General features: G+C 40.4%; 1 protein-coding gene across 8 annotated transcripts in view; it reads right to left on the minus strand.

Annotated features, from left to right (window-relative positions):
• ptprea (protein tyrosine phosphatase receptor type Ea) overlaps window positions 1-13,817 on the minus strand; it is a 299,961-nt gene that overhangs the window by 65,130 nt on the left and 221,014 nt on the right. For 6 of the 8 annotated variants that reach the window (XM_059947680.1, XM_059947681.1, XM_059947685.1 and 3 more), the window contains 2 exons: window positions 9,659-9,699; window positions 6,938-7,020 (listed from right to left, as the gene is read on the minus strand). In XM_059947680.1, the coding sequence (XP_059803663.1) occupies window positions 6,938-7,020; window positions 9,659-9,699 (124 nt within the window). The remainder of the gene's footprint in view (window positions 1-6,937; window positions 7,021-9,658; window positions 9,700-13,817) is intronic. The other 2 variants (XM_059947688.1, XM_059947687.1) reach the window with 1 other exon arrangement.

Below are 13,817 nucleotides of genomic sequence, written 5' to 3' on the forward strand. Positions count from 1 at the left end.
AATATTGAGCCACGCTTTAGAATTTCTAGGCACAGAATTTCTAGAATTTGAAGGACTATTTACCACTTCTTTACTACATAGACCATAACTCCTTGATCTACATGGTTTATATTTTATAGGACATTTTTGGAAAGCAATTTTGGAACTAAGCTTTTACATTCTGTTATGCAATAAGTTTATCATACACTGATGTAAATAAAAAAAGAGAACATTCCTTCATTTCTTCCATGATTAATGCACAACTATTATTGCCATTCACAAAGAATTAAATCTCACAATTTCTACTGATTAATCTAACCCCATCACTACACCATTCTACAGTCTTGATCTACTTGATCTGAATTTCAACATAGAGAAATGTAAATAAACTTCCAAGAAGTTGCAAAAACAATTCTCAGAGGGTGAAGTCTAGTTTGTATGCAAGACTACATTGAAACATGTTGTAGCACGTTACAATTTGTTCACTAAATGAAATCCTGTGATACATAATCTTGAGGTTAATGTTTCATGCACACACCAAATTAATTGTAGGATATTGTTTAGAAATGTAACTGGTTCAAGATGGGATTCAGTGAAACTCAGAGCTCCACATTTTAAAAATTCTATTGAATTGTAACATTAGCACAATTAATGCTTGCTGTTATAACTGGGTAATGCTGGTCGTAATCTCAAATCTCAGTCAAACCCTGCTCCACCATAGTTGTTGCGACGATCTTCAATGCAATCAAAGCAGTATCAGAGACCTGGTATTGCCATGCTCTTTGGGGATGACATCATAGGAGGACTTTCAGCCTATCAAACCTATGGCCACTCTCAGAGCACTCCCATTCAGTCACGTACTTCCTTATAGCTATAGCTAGAGCTATAGAGTCATAGAGACATACAGCATGGAAAGTCCCTTCCACACAACTCACCCACGCTAATTAAAGTCTCACTTATCTGTGTTTGGCCATTCCCCTCTACTTGCTTCTCTATTTGCCTATCCAACTTCCATCCCACTCCCATCATTTTTTCTACCACCCACCAACACCTTATAGCTGCAATTTATACCTGCCAATTAACCTCACAACATGCATTTCCTTGTGATGGAGAGAGATCAGATACCAGATTAAAATCTCATCTGAACTGGGGAAATCAATGGCAAGCAACTTCATAAATCTTCCTGGACAAACTTTTTTTTGAGTTAGACTGTTCATATCCACTGTTATTTTCATAAAGCAGCATTGTATTAAAAGATGACTCCATGTATACTTGACCAATTTAAGCATAACAATAAAAGCAGTACTGATGTGATCTGAAATCCTACTTGAGCACCATTTTTTCAACACTAAGCATAAAGTCTGAGCTATGATTTCTCCACTATGAAAAAACCCATGTGGAGCCAGATTATTTGCAGAGTTGGATCTCTGTACATTAATTATTTAAGTCCTTTTTTTAAAGCACCTTTTATCGACCAATTTCCTCTTTCTAGCAACTGCCTGTTTCATAACGTGTTAACCGATTGAATGAACTTTGTACAGTGTTCTTTAATAGTGCAGGACCATTTCAGAGTGTTTTAGTGAGCAACATTGCTGAGGTAAACAGTCCACATTGCCACCACAAAATAATGAAGCAGCATGCTGGGACATGCTGGATCAAGATTCACAGATTACAGTTGTAGGGCAGCAAATTCCAGGCACAACTTTCAATTTCCAGCCTCCCTTGTGAAAGACCCAGAGGCAACGTCTGTTGTTTTATCATTGTTGCTATACACAATGAGCTGAATTGTGCTGCCTGTGGCTGATGGTTCCAAAGGGACACGCCAGCATTCAGGGCTCACTGTAAGGTGCTGGTGCATCTGTCACTCTACTCCACATGGACCTCCCATAGAATCTGAGAGCCAATTCATTCAACTGGACATTTCCAACCTGGAGGTTAGGAGGAAAGCTTGTTTTTATAAACATTATTTCTTAATATATTAATTTATTTTGGGAAAGAAACACTTTAAATAATCAAAAATAAAGTTGTGTTGATTGTTTCTGAATATTATATTTGATAACTCTTTTAAAGCTTTGTTAACTTTGATGGGAGAAGTCAGATCTCCTCCACCCTTACCCCTTTGGATGTTTGTATGTGCTTTCCAGGGGAAGTGGCACAGTAATATGTCACCTGTGGCCCGTTTGCCATTGAGTAGTTTGCCAGACTGTTAGACACCTCCAAGCTGCATGGCTCCGCCTACTGAGCCTTCCACATCAATGTCAGGTAAGTGAGAGCAGACAGGGACCATGGGTGATGTGTCTGAACAAAGTGCCAAGTTCAGCATGAAATAGCTAAAGCAAAATATCAAACATTAGCATCCACCAAAAGAAAAACTGGTAGTCACACTGAATGGACTTGTATTTCTTGCAGGTAGGAAGACCCAATATAGTTTTGATAATCAAGGGTTTGCATTATTTTCTGTTTTTTTTGTCTGTATTGCCTTCCACAAGAACAACAGACACACAGTGGTCCTTTGTGGCTAACAGACAACAGGACAACTTGGTACTATAACTATTTGACCTAAGCAGCAAGAATAGAAAGGTGGCATTCTCACAGCACAACTTCAATCAACAGCATTTTTTTTCAAATGGGAAATTCAAATTAAAGAAAATGGTTCAAATGTTTCAATTTAATGTCAAAGAATGCATACAGTATACAACCTGAAATTCTTAATCTTCGCAGAGAAATTCACGAAATAAGAAACCCCAAAGAATTAATGATAGTCACTCAGAACCCCAAAGATCCCTCCCCCCACACACTAGCAGCAGCAGAAGCATCAACCCTCCCCCAACTTGTACCAGCTGAAGCACCGCCCCCACCCCACCATGCAAGCCCCAAAAGAGAGGCTGATCTAGAATCCATCAAAAACTTAGACCAGTACCCAAAATTCTTTCTTATTTGGGTGGGGGAGAAATGTTCATTGTAATGTTCTGGAAATAGTAGTAAATAAACCCGGCGTTGAACTTAGAAATGAACAAAACTAATTTGCTAAGATATAAAATGCTTCTTCTAATTTTTGAACTAGAAATAGTAGTGTTTCCTTTTTAAATAATAAGTTAATTCTCAAATTTATTTCAAAAAATTATTAAAAATAGTAGTGTAGATGAAATGCAAGAATACGCCAAGGAAACAGATACATTGATTGCTGCAGGTTGTAATGCAAATGTATCAACTTTCATTGCGGGAACACATGAATAAAAAAGTATGACAGCATTTAGCATATGAAGTTCTGTTTGACAGCACTGAAAACCTGGGGAATCCCATTTGGTTTGCACTTACAATGTGTGAATGCACTGACTTTCTAATCCTCAGCCTACCACGTGTAATTCTCAGCAAGTGATTGGTATAAACCTAGCTCGCACATATAATGAAATGCTCTTCAAGCCCCATTCCTGGCTTAGCTGGCTGTCAAAACTCCCGAAACCTATGAATATTCCTGATATGCAGAAATGTCCAAAATTGTCGAAAAGTTAAATTAAGTCATTTAAGATATTAAAATAATTTAATATTTTAAAATATTTCACTTGAACCTCTCAAAAGAAAAAGAATTAAAAACATTTATCAACCCAATTTATTAATAATAGTAACCCTGATCTCTATCCATTGATATCAAGAGTTCCAGTTAATGGATCAGTTAAATCTGCAGTTTCAACAGGCAGTATTTCCAACATATTTATTTGAAACTACATGGAAAACACTCTTCAGCTGGCTATAGTCCAATGAGGAGATATAACCCCCATCACTTGTCATGAAAATAAGGAGGATTGTGCTCCATGGGAATTATAAATTCACTAACAACTGAGGCGATGAAAAATCATTATGAGCTTCTTATGGAACTAGTGACATCACCAGATAAAAGCAGCTCACTGTCATTTTATGTGAATGCTGTCGATGCAATCCAAGTCTAAAAAAAATTAGAATTATGGAGCTCTGAGGGAGCCTAGATATTGAGTCTCGAACTCCAAACACGGAGATGGTTCAGTGAGGACATATCATACAGAAAACTGAGGGACATATCTGCCACCAAAGTAAATCCTCATAGATAGGTGACTGATAACAGGGTAGAGACTGCAAAGCCCTGGACTGGCATTACTGATATCAGTGAGGCAGATGAATGGTGTGGGTAACTGCTCAATAGCATAAAGGTGGGGAGTTACCGATATTTTGGAAGCTTAGAGTTTAGGATCTAATGCAAAAGGAACAGGAGGAAGAAATAATGAACATTGTAGCCAAATTGGGGAGTAGGGGAGTTAGGTTAAATGAAGTTAAAAGGGATGAGGGTTTAAATTAATGGACATTAAGAGGGATAAGGGTGGATGGGAGGCCAGAGCCTGATGTTAGAGATAAAGTCACAAAGTTGTTGTAATCAGTGATCAAGATGGTAACTGTCTTTATTCTCCATATATCACATTGTAGTTAGGCTTAGTGCAATCTGAATTTGCACTAACAGTCTCTCGTTGCAGCAACACTGACAGGATGATCACAGACAGACAGACAGACAGACAGACAGACATACTTTATTGATACCGAGGGAAATCGTGTTTCACTGATTGCCCTTTGTTCTTTGATTGTCTATACAGGCCCAAAAGTCAAGCTGGTGTTGGGACACTCCTTGTTAATGATGTGTTAAGAGAACAAATTAGCCATCAGTTTCTTTCTTGACCAAATGATTATCTGCTTTAACAGACACAAAGTACAAGATGGATGAAGGGTCTCAGCCTGAATCGTCGACTCTTTATTCCTCTCCATTGATGCTGCCTGACCTTCTGAATTTCTCCAGCATTTTGTGTGTATTATTCTGAATTTCCAACATCTACAGAACCTCTTGTGTTTATGGTTTTCAATTCAGATTGCATTGAACCTAACAACAACCCTAACATTTGGAGAATAAGGACAGTTACCATCTTGACCTTCTGGTAAGATGGTGGAGCATACTAACGCAGCGGCCACTCAGGGCCAACCAATGGTGCTTTTTCTTTGTAAATTTTTTTTTAACGATCCAAAGACAATTCTACTCCATCGGGTACTGCAGGCCTACTCCATCAGTGATCGGAGTAACCGGACTGGTGTCAGCAGCGGAACTGGTCAAGTTGTCGAAGGGGCCAGCAGTGATGTTGGAGAGAGGGCTGGCTGAGACGTCGAAGGAGCTGGTTGGGATTTCGGAGGAGCCAGTAAGGATATTGGAGGAGCCTGCTGGGATGTTGGAAGAGCTGGTTTGGGTATGGAGGAACTAACCTGGCTGCAGACCCCTACTCGGAAGCTTCGGAGTTAGTGTATAGGCCTGGGCGACTGTTTTGGACATTTCACTTGTGATCGCAAGACTGTTGGACAGAGGTAATGTAAGTTGAAGCAGGTCTGCTACCTTTGTCTGGTGGAGGGACAGACAACATGGCAGCTACATAGCCTTGGTTGTAGTGAGGACCAGGCCTCAAGCCTTGGGCTTGCTTGCAGCTGCAGACCACGTGGGAGACACAGAAGCATTTACAGCATGGTGTTCGAGCTTGGTTAGGGCCCAGCTTCCCCTGTTGGTGCTGCCCTACCACGTTTGAGCAGTGGACTGACAGGCTGACAGTGCCATCAATTGCCAGACTTCGTCGCTCTGGGTCTCGGGCTATAAATGCCTTTTATTCGATGGACTATGCTTCTTTGCTCACTATTTTAGTTACGTTACATTCTATTTATGAACGTCTGTTTGCTATTTTGAGTGTTTTTCAAACTTGGCCCAGAGAAATGCTATCTCATTCAGTTGTATCTAAGTATGGCTTGAATGATTAAACTTGATTTGGTTTGACTTTTGATTTGATTGATCACTGATCCCAACAGCTTTGGGCTTCAATCACCAGGACCTTCTGAATTTCCTGTCAAATTATGGAAGTATGAAGTAGCTGTACTGACACTGAAGAAGTCTGGAATACAAGTTTGCTCAAAAGGCCATTCTGCGGTGATTGCCTCTGAAATATTTTTCATCTTTTATAAAGTTTGATTCATTCTGCAGAGCTGCAGATTAAAATATTGCTTACGATGCAATTTTATTGAATTTACATGCAGAATACAGTTTCACCATGAGAGGGCACAGCACAGATTTGAATACTGAGGCATCACGTTCCACATGACCATCCACCAGCTAACAATATATGATGATCAGGGCTGGTAACATTAAAGTGTCACAGTGAATGAGAGCAGCTCATGGTTTCTGTTAGGGCCTCATGCAGTTCTCAGCTCCCAGTCCCTACATAATAGAAGATAGATATTCAACTCATTAAATGAGGAGAAATGAGTTAAATTACATTTAGTATAAAAACATATATATTAAATACTGTAAATCACTTTGAAATTTCTGGTATGTGTCCTTGAGCCTTGGTTTCCACTTTACCAGGATTGATTGGCGAGGCTGTGGATTCATTTTAGAGGACTTTGAGGTTCATGTTGCATGTGCTCCTGGATTCTGGTTACTGCTCTTTTGCTATTTTTGAACAGTTTGATTGGGGTGATCGAGGTGGACGGGGCTGAACTGAATTAAACTGAATTCTGCTGGATTCCACGTTGATGTTTGATATCCTATGTGTTGTTCGTTGGCTTTTTGCCATTTGTGCAACTTGTGTTTCTTCGCGCGCATTAGGTGTTTGAAGTTTTCTTGAATGGGTTTCATTGCGCTTCTTATTCTGTGGCTGTTTGCAGGAGGACAAATCTCCAAGTTGGGTTCTGTATACACACTTCGATAATAAATGTACTTTGAATCTTTGAATAATTTTCAAAATAACACCAACAATAACTTTGGCTGTCACTATAATCCCATTATGTTTCCTAATGAAGACTGCGTTCCTATTGAAGTTTTGTAATGTACAGAAGTTTCTAAATGAACACATCTTAATTATCCCTTCATGGTACAAATCCTAACAAATATCTGAACCGTACTTACCATTAGAATTAGGTGATTCTGTTGAGGTTGTGGGTGTTGGCAACGATGAACTCAAGTTTGAAGATATGTTACTCATCATGGCACTGCAGGTATAAGAGAAAAAGAGAGGTAGAACGTCATGGGACCTTGTCTTAAAAGTACACTCCTTAACTCAGACATAATGTTGTTAATTTCAAATATTACCCCAGCGATTGCTGATTAAGCCTCTCAAAGTGGTATGTCCCAATTATGAGAGGTTGTTATGGGTAAAGCTGGCCAACAGGGCTCTGGTGAAGCTGTATCGGCCAATCCTCTGTACAGTGGATACCATGGATTATAGAAACATTGATCAACTCCAACCACACCATTGACTTTGGATGATGGAGATGGGAAGTCATTGATAGTCTATGCACCAATGGGAGCTAAAGGCCCAAGAAGAAGACAAAGAAGAAGAAGACAGCTGACTAAATTATGCAGAACCCACCTAATCCACAATACATTTTCAGACCACATCAACAAATATACCTTTACAATCCCTCACCTGATATACAAATGTTTGTAATTAAATCCTTAACTGCTGCCTGGTTAAAGCTTATTTTTCTTTGCTGTGATGAAAGGAGGTTGAAGTTATTAAGCTCATTAAGGTACAGAATTAGGCTTTGTCATCTGCAGAGCACACACGAGAACTCCCTTTCTATTTTTGCCACATTCCCCTCCCTCTGTGGAAATCATTCTTGGAAAGTTGTTTGAATCTTTCTTCAAGTAAACAAGGAACCTTATATTACAGGAGGCCATTCAAGCCGTGGTGACAGCTCCAAATCATTGACAGACCTTTTCATCACTTTCTTAACCATAAGACACAGGAGGAGAATTAGGCCATTCAGCCCATCAAGTCTGTTCCACATTCAATCATGGTAGATTTATTATCCTCTCAACCCCATTCTCCTGCTTTCTCACTGTAACCTTTGATACCCTTACTAATCAGAACCTATCAACCTCTGTTTTAAATATATCCAATGACTTAGCCTCCAGAGCCACTGTGGCTATGAATTCCATAGATTCACCATTCTGTGGCTGAAGAAATTTTTCCTCATCTTTGTTCTAAAACGACTTTCCTCAAGCCTGAGGCTGTGCCCTCTGATCTTAGACTCACCCACTCTAGGAAACATCCTGTCAACACCCACTCTAGCTTGGCCTTTCAATATTCAATGGGTTTCAATGAGATCTCCCCTCATTCTTCTGAACTCTGATGAGTTCAGGCCCAGAGCCATTAAACACTCCTCATACATTAACGCTTCCATTCCATGAATCATTCTTGTGAACTTCCTCTGGACCCTCGCCAGAGCCAACAAATTCTTTCATAGATAAAGGGCCCAAAACTGTTCACAGTACTCCAAGTGTAGTCTGATCAATGCCTTATAAAGCCTTCTTGTTTCACTGCATTATGGTCATAGACTTCCCCACTAGAAAAAACACCTTCTGCGCACCCACTCATTTTGGAGTTTTCAATATTTGATAGGTTCCAATGTGATTCCCCTCATTCTTCTAAACTCCAGCTAGTACAGGCCCAGAGCCATTAAATATCCTCATACATTAACTCTTTCTTTCTGGGAATTACACTTCTGAACGTCCTCTGGAGCCTTGCAAGTTACCATTAGAAAATTCTCAGTGGAATCTGCTTCCACTGTTCAGTTCTTGTTGCCCAGATCTTTACAGCTCTTCCAATGTTTAAGTTCTTCTGGAAATTATCTTAAATTTAAGGCTTCTATGGATCCATTTATGAGAGAAAGCACTTTACAAAAAAATGGTTAGAATGTATTGTTAAATTCGTACTCAGTGGTGGTTAAGCCAATCTTGGAGTTCTGTGTGGTCCCCAAACCATAAAAAAGATGTGATTAAGCTAGAAAGGATGCAGACAAGGTTCACAAGGATCTTATCTGTTGTGGAGTATTTGTACTATAAGGGGAAATTAGAGAGGCTACGTCTGTTTTCCCTCGAGCAAAGGAAACTGAGAGTTGACATGAGGGGCTTAAAACTATGTAGGACACAAATAATCTAGAGAGCCAGTGTGTGCTGCACATGGTGGGAAATGCTATCACAGGAAAGCAGCATCCATCATCAGAGATCCCAGGTCATGCTCTCTTCATCAGGTAGAAGGTACAGGTACCACTTGACTCGTACCACCAGGTTCAAGCACAGTTACTACCCCACAACTATCAAGCTCTTAAACAAAATGGGATAACTACAAATCACTTGCTCCATCATTGAAATATTCCTACAACCAACTTTAAGGGCTCTACATGTCATTATCTCATGTTCATGTTATTTATTGCTATTTATTTATATTTGAATTTGCACAGTTTGTTGTCTTCTACACTCAGGTTAATCTTTCATTGATCCTGTTATAGTTATTATCTTACAGATTTGCTGAGAATGCCCACAAGAAAATAAGAAGTACATATATGGTGACATATGTGCACGTTGATAATCAAATTTACTTCGAACTTTGAACTTTAGCTGAAATAGAGGTTTATGGTGGGAGGGAGGTTGTTGAGAGGGGATTTGAGGGAAATTTTTCACAGAAAGAGTAGCTGGTACCTGGAACAGTTGCCAGAGGAGGAGGCAGAGGTGATAACAGTGACAACATTTAAGAGGCACCGGGACAGGGCATAGAGGGATATGTTTGCACCTTTTACATAGCTGGTCACACATCACTACAGCCAAGCTGGATAACTGACTTACATGCCAAGACTGCTGTATAACCCGCTCAGTTTCCTTTGGTTCTGCAAGATGAATTTTGGAATGTCAGTCATGCTGGATAATTGTGGAAATCTGGCTCATTCAACAGCAATGCCTACAGTGGTTTCACTAACAGCTGGAATGAGCTACAGGCAGTGACAACATGCTGGCGTTCACCTTTTCTAACAGCAGTGGCCAGCACGAAGCCTGAGCATCTGATTCAACCGATGAGCATCTTTTAATCTGGCATGTGAAATCTCTGCCAATTCCATCTCTCTCTACACGCTTGTGCATTAAGTTAATTTCAACCTTGGCTCAGTTTCAGCCTTGAACATTTTTTGACCTTGAGCAAGAAATGGGTGATTTCTGATCAATGGATTTAGGACAGTCAAGGACCATTCTTTTTGAGTGAAATGGCTTGGCTGTTAGCGAATGCTGAGTGATGAGGAATTTAAGTAGATGCCTCTAAATAATAAAGACTCCAGAATTTACTGTTGCACAAAAACAAACCCAAGCCACCTTTGTTGCTTATGATGGGGTTTAATAGTACAGCAATTTTGTGTGTGTTGTTACATAAATTAACTAATCATTCAGCGCCCTCAGCTAATAATCTGAGTGGCCACAGGTTCAGAATCAGATTTATTATCACTGACAGATGATGTGAAATTCAGAATCAGAGTCAGGTTTATTGTCACCGGCATGTGACGTGAAATTTGTTAACTTAGCAGCAGCAGTTCAATGAAATACATTATCTAGCAGAGAGAGAGAAAATAATAATAATAAATAAAATAAAACATAATAAATCAATTATGTATATTGAATAGATTTTTAAAAATGTGTAAAGAACAGAAATACTGTATGCAGCAATACAGTGCAAAGACATAAAAATCTATAAACCACTGGAGTACATGAATAGCGCATGAAAGGGAACAATAAGGTAGTGTTCATGGGTTCATGGACCATTCAGAAATTTGACAGCAGAGAGAAAGTTCCTAAATCACTGAGAGTAGGTCTTCAGGTTCCCGTACCTCCTCCCTGATGTTAAAGAGGGCACGCCCCCAGATGGTGAGGGTCCTTAATGATGGATGCCGCCCTCTCGAGGCATCACATCTTGAAGATGTCCGAGATGGTAGGGGAGGCTATTCCCATGTTAGAGCTGGCTGAGTTTATATCCCTCTGCAGCGTCCTGTCATCCTGTGCAATGCAGGCTCCATGCCAGGCAGAGACAAAGTAGATTAAATTAATTAAGTATGGAATTTTAAAATGCTAATTGGATCTTTAATAATGACCATGATATTACTGGATTTCTGGATTTTTGATGCTCCCCAGGAAATCTGCCAATCATACAAAAATCTTAGGCACATTAATATAGCTAGGGCGTCTAAGACTTTTGCATGGTACTGTATCTGTCACTGTGGAGTGGAGAGCGAATTAGAAAATAAAGCGGGAGCAAAAGGATATCGCTAATGGTGAGGGTGGAGCACCACAGGAAGGGTTTGGGATGTGGCAGAGAACGAATGCTGGGGAGGGGAGGGGGGGTGGGGATGGCATGGGTGCAGGCTCCTCCAACCATGAGACACTAGGCAAGGTTATTTGATGACAAACAATTGGTTTTTTGATCATTACAGAATGTCTCTTTGGGGATTCTTGCTCCCTCTTCCTTTCCCCTCCCTTTTCCCAACCACAATTCCCATCTCTCTCTGCCCCCTTCCCACGCAGAGAGACCCATATCAGAATCAGGTTTACCATCATTCACATTTATCTCAGCATTTGATTGGGAGGACTACAGTACTGTGCAAAAATCTTAGATACTCTAGCTATATATGTGTGTGTGTCTGAGACAGTACTGAAGACCTCCCAATCAAATTTGGTGATAAATGTGAATGATGATAAACCTGATTCTGATATGGATCTCTGTGAGTCCTGTATATTTTCAAGTTTATTATTGTAGATATACACATACTGCAGGGGTTTCCAACCTTTTTTAAGCAAGGGATCCCTGGATCCCATGTTGGGAATCCCTGACATGGTGTAGGTGTAAATGCCATAAACAGCACAGTAAATTGTACAAAAGTAGATACTTCCATGCAGATACTTCTGCTGAAGAAGTGGCTGGGTTTGAACTCAGGACCGTCTGCCCTGAAGGCCAGTACTGGTACCACTACACCACCAAGCCAGGTCTTGTATTTCTGCTGTCTTGTCAAAGTTAGTGGGAATGCTCAGTAAGTACTAACCTTGGAAATGAGAACCGAGGCTGTGAGTGAACTACTGTACTCAGTGAGGTTTACTCAGTTCAGAGCTGAACTGACTCTGCAGCTGTGACCATCGGCACTCGCCGCAGCGTTGAACTGGCTCCAAGGCTGTGGCCAGCAGCCACTGAGCTCCTGGACCTGCTTCACTTGCCTCAGCACTGAATTGACTCAGTTTCAGGAACTCTGCAGTTAAAATTCTGTGTGCTGCTTGTTTACTGTTTTATTGTTTACACTATTTATTCTTTTCTTTGCACACTGGATATTTGACCGCTTTGGTTGTGCGGTGTTTTTTAATGGGTTTGATTGTTTTTCGTTATTTTGTGGCTGCCTGCACAAAGATGAAGCTCAAGGACGTATACCTAACTTTGATATTACATGTACTTCAAAATTTGAATATGAGAATACGATAAAGGAAGATAACAACCACATTCCCAACAATTTGGAGCTTCAATCGAGGGCAGACTTTATAACATTTAATTAACGAGGGGGTTATGGGCAGCTAATATTAACAACCACCCACAGCCAAATCCGATTGTTGCAATTACCTGAATATTCCACATAAGAGCAACATGACAAGTCAAAAGCACACTACCAACACTATTGCCAGGTATCTTCCATACCTCCTTATCCTTTATTGTCTGTGCTCTGTCTATATCAAAACAAACAAACATTGGAGAATTTGGAAATGGATGTAGAAAGTAAAGAAACTGATGTCAGCATATCCAACTAGTGACACGTCATCTTTGCAACAATGACAAAGAGCTTACTGCTAAATATTTGCATTTCTACAGCTGATTTCTGGCACTTATCTACAGTACAAGATAATGAGAGGCTTTGATTGTGTGGATAGTCAGCGGCTTTTGCCCAGGGCTGAAATGGCTTACACGAGAAGGCATAGTCTTAAGGTGCTTGGAAGTAGGTACAGAGGAGATATCAGGGGTAAGTTTTGTACGCAGAGAATGGTGAGGGCATGGAATGGGCTGCTGGCGGCAGTGGTGAAGGCAAAAACGATAGGGTCTTTTAAGAGACTCCTGGATGGCTACATGGAGCTTAGAAAAATAGAGGGCTATGGGTAAAGCCTAGGTCAGAGGTCGGCAACCCGCGGCTCTTTCATCTCTGTGATGCAGCTCCCCGTGGTTTGTTAGTTTTTGAAATGTAATTCGAAATTTGAAGATTATGGTGATCTTGTACAATCTAAAAACTTTGTGGAGACCCCATTTCCTGGCACATCCGAACCAGCTCACAATTAGCCACCGTTCCGGCTAAGGGAGATAGCCTACGGGGGTTTGTGAGTACGTGTCTTTTGGAGCATCCGCGCCCACGGGGACGGGTTGAGGGAGGCTTTAAAACAAGGCTGTTTAGTTCGAATAAAGCTGCCTTTGACTGCAGTGTCTTTATTTTAGCACTGCGTGTAGCACACTGCTACAACGTGTTTTTTATCGCTATTAATATACATCACCACTGCCAATGTCTGACACCCGCCAGTGTGCGCTTTCTTTTAATTCTTCGATCCAAGGTAGGCTAACTATGGAGTAACCTTCAACCCAACGTCTTTTTTCCGGAGTTCAAAATGTTTTTGTTGCATGCAGAAATGTAATTTCGTTTTCTCTGCAGGAGTTCATCAATTTCATAAATGCAACACATTATAGTTTGTTTATACATAGCATAAAGGCAAAAAAAAACGTTGTATGCAGTGTTATTTCATTTTAAATGTCAAACGGGTTTTGTGGCTCCCAGTGTTTTCTTTTCTGTGGGAAATGGGTCCATATTGGCTCTTTCAGTGGTAAACGTTGCCGACCCCTGGCCTAGGTAGTTCTAAGGTAAGGACAAGTTTGGCAGAGTTTGTGGGCCGAAGGACCTGTATTGTGCTGTAGGTTTTCTATGTTTCTGTGTATGTGTAAGCTGACAGG

Source organism: Hypanus sabinus, chromosome 22, assembly GCF_030144855.1.
Source record: "Hypanus sabinus isolate sHypSab1 chromosome 22, sHypSab1.hap1, whole genome shotgun sequence".
Classification (NCBI taxonomy): domain Eukaryota; kingdom Metazoa; phylum Chordata; class Chondrichthyes; order Myliobatiformes; family Dasyatidae; genus Hypanus; species Hypanus sabinus.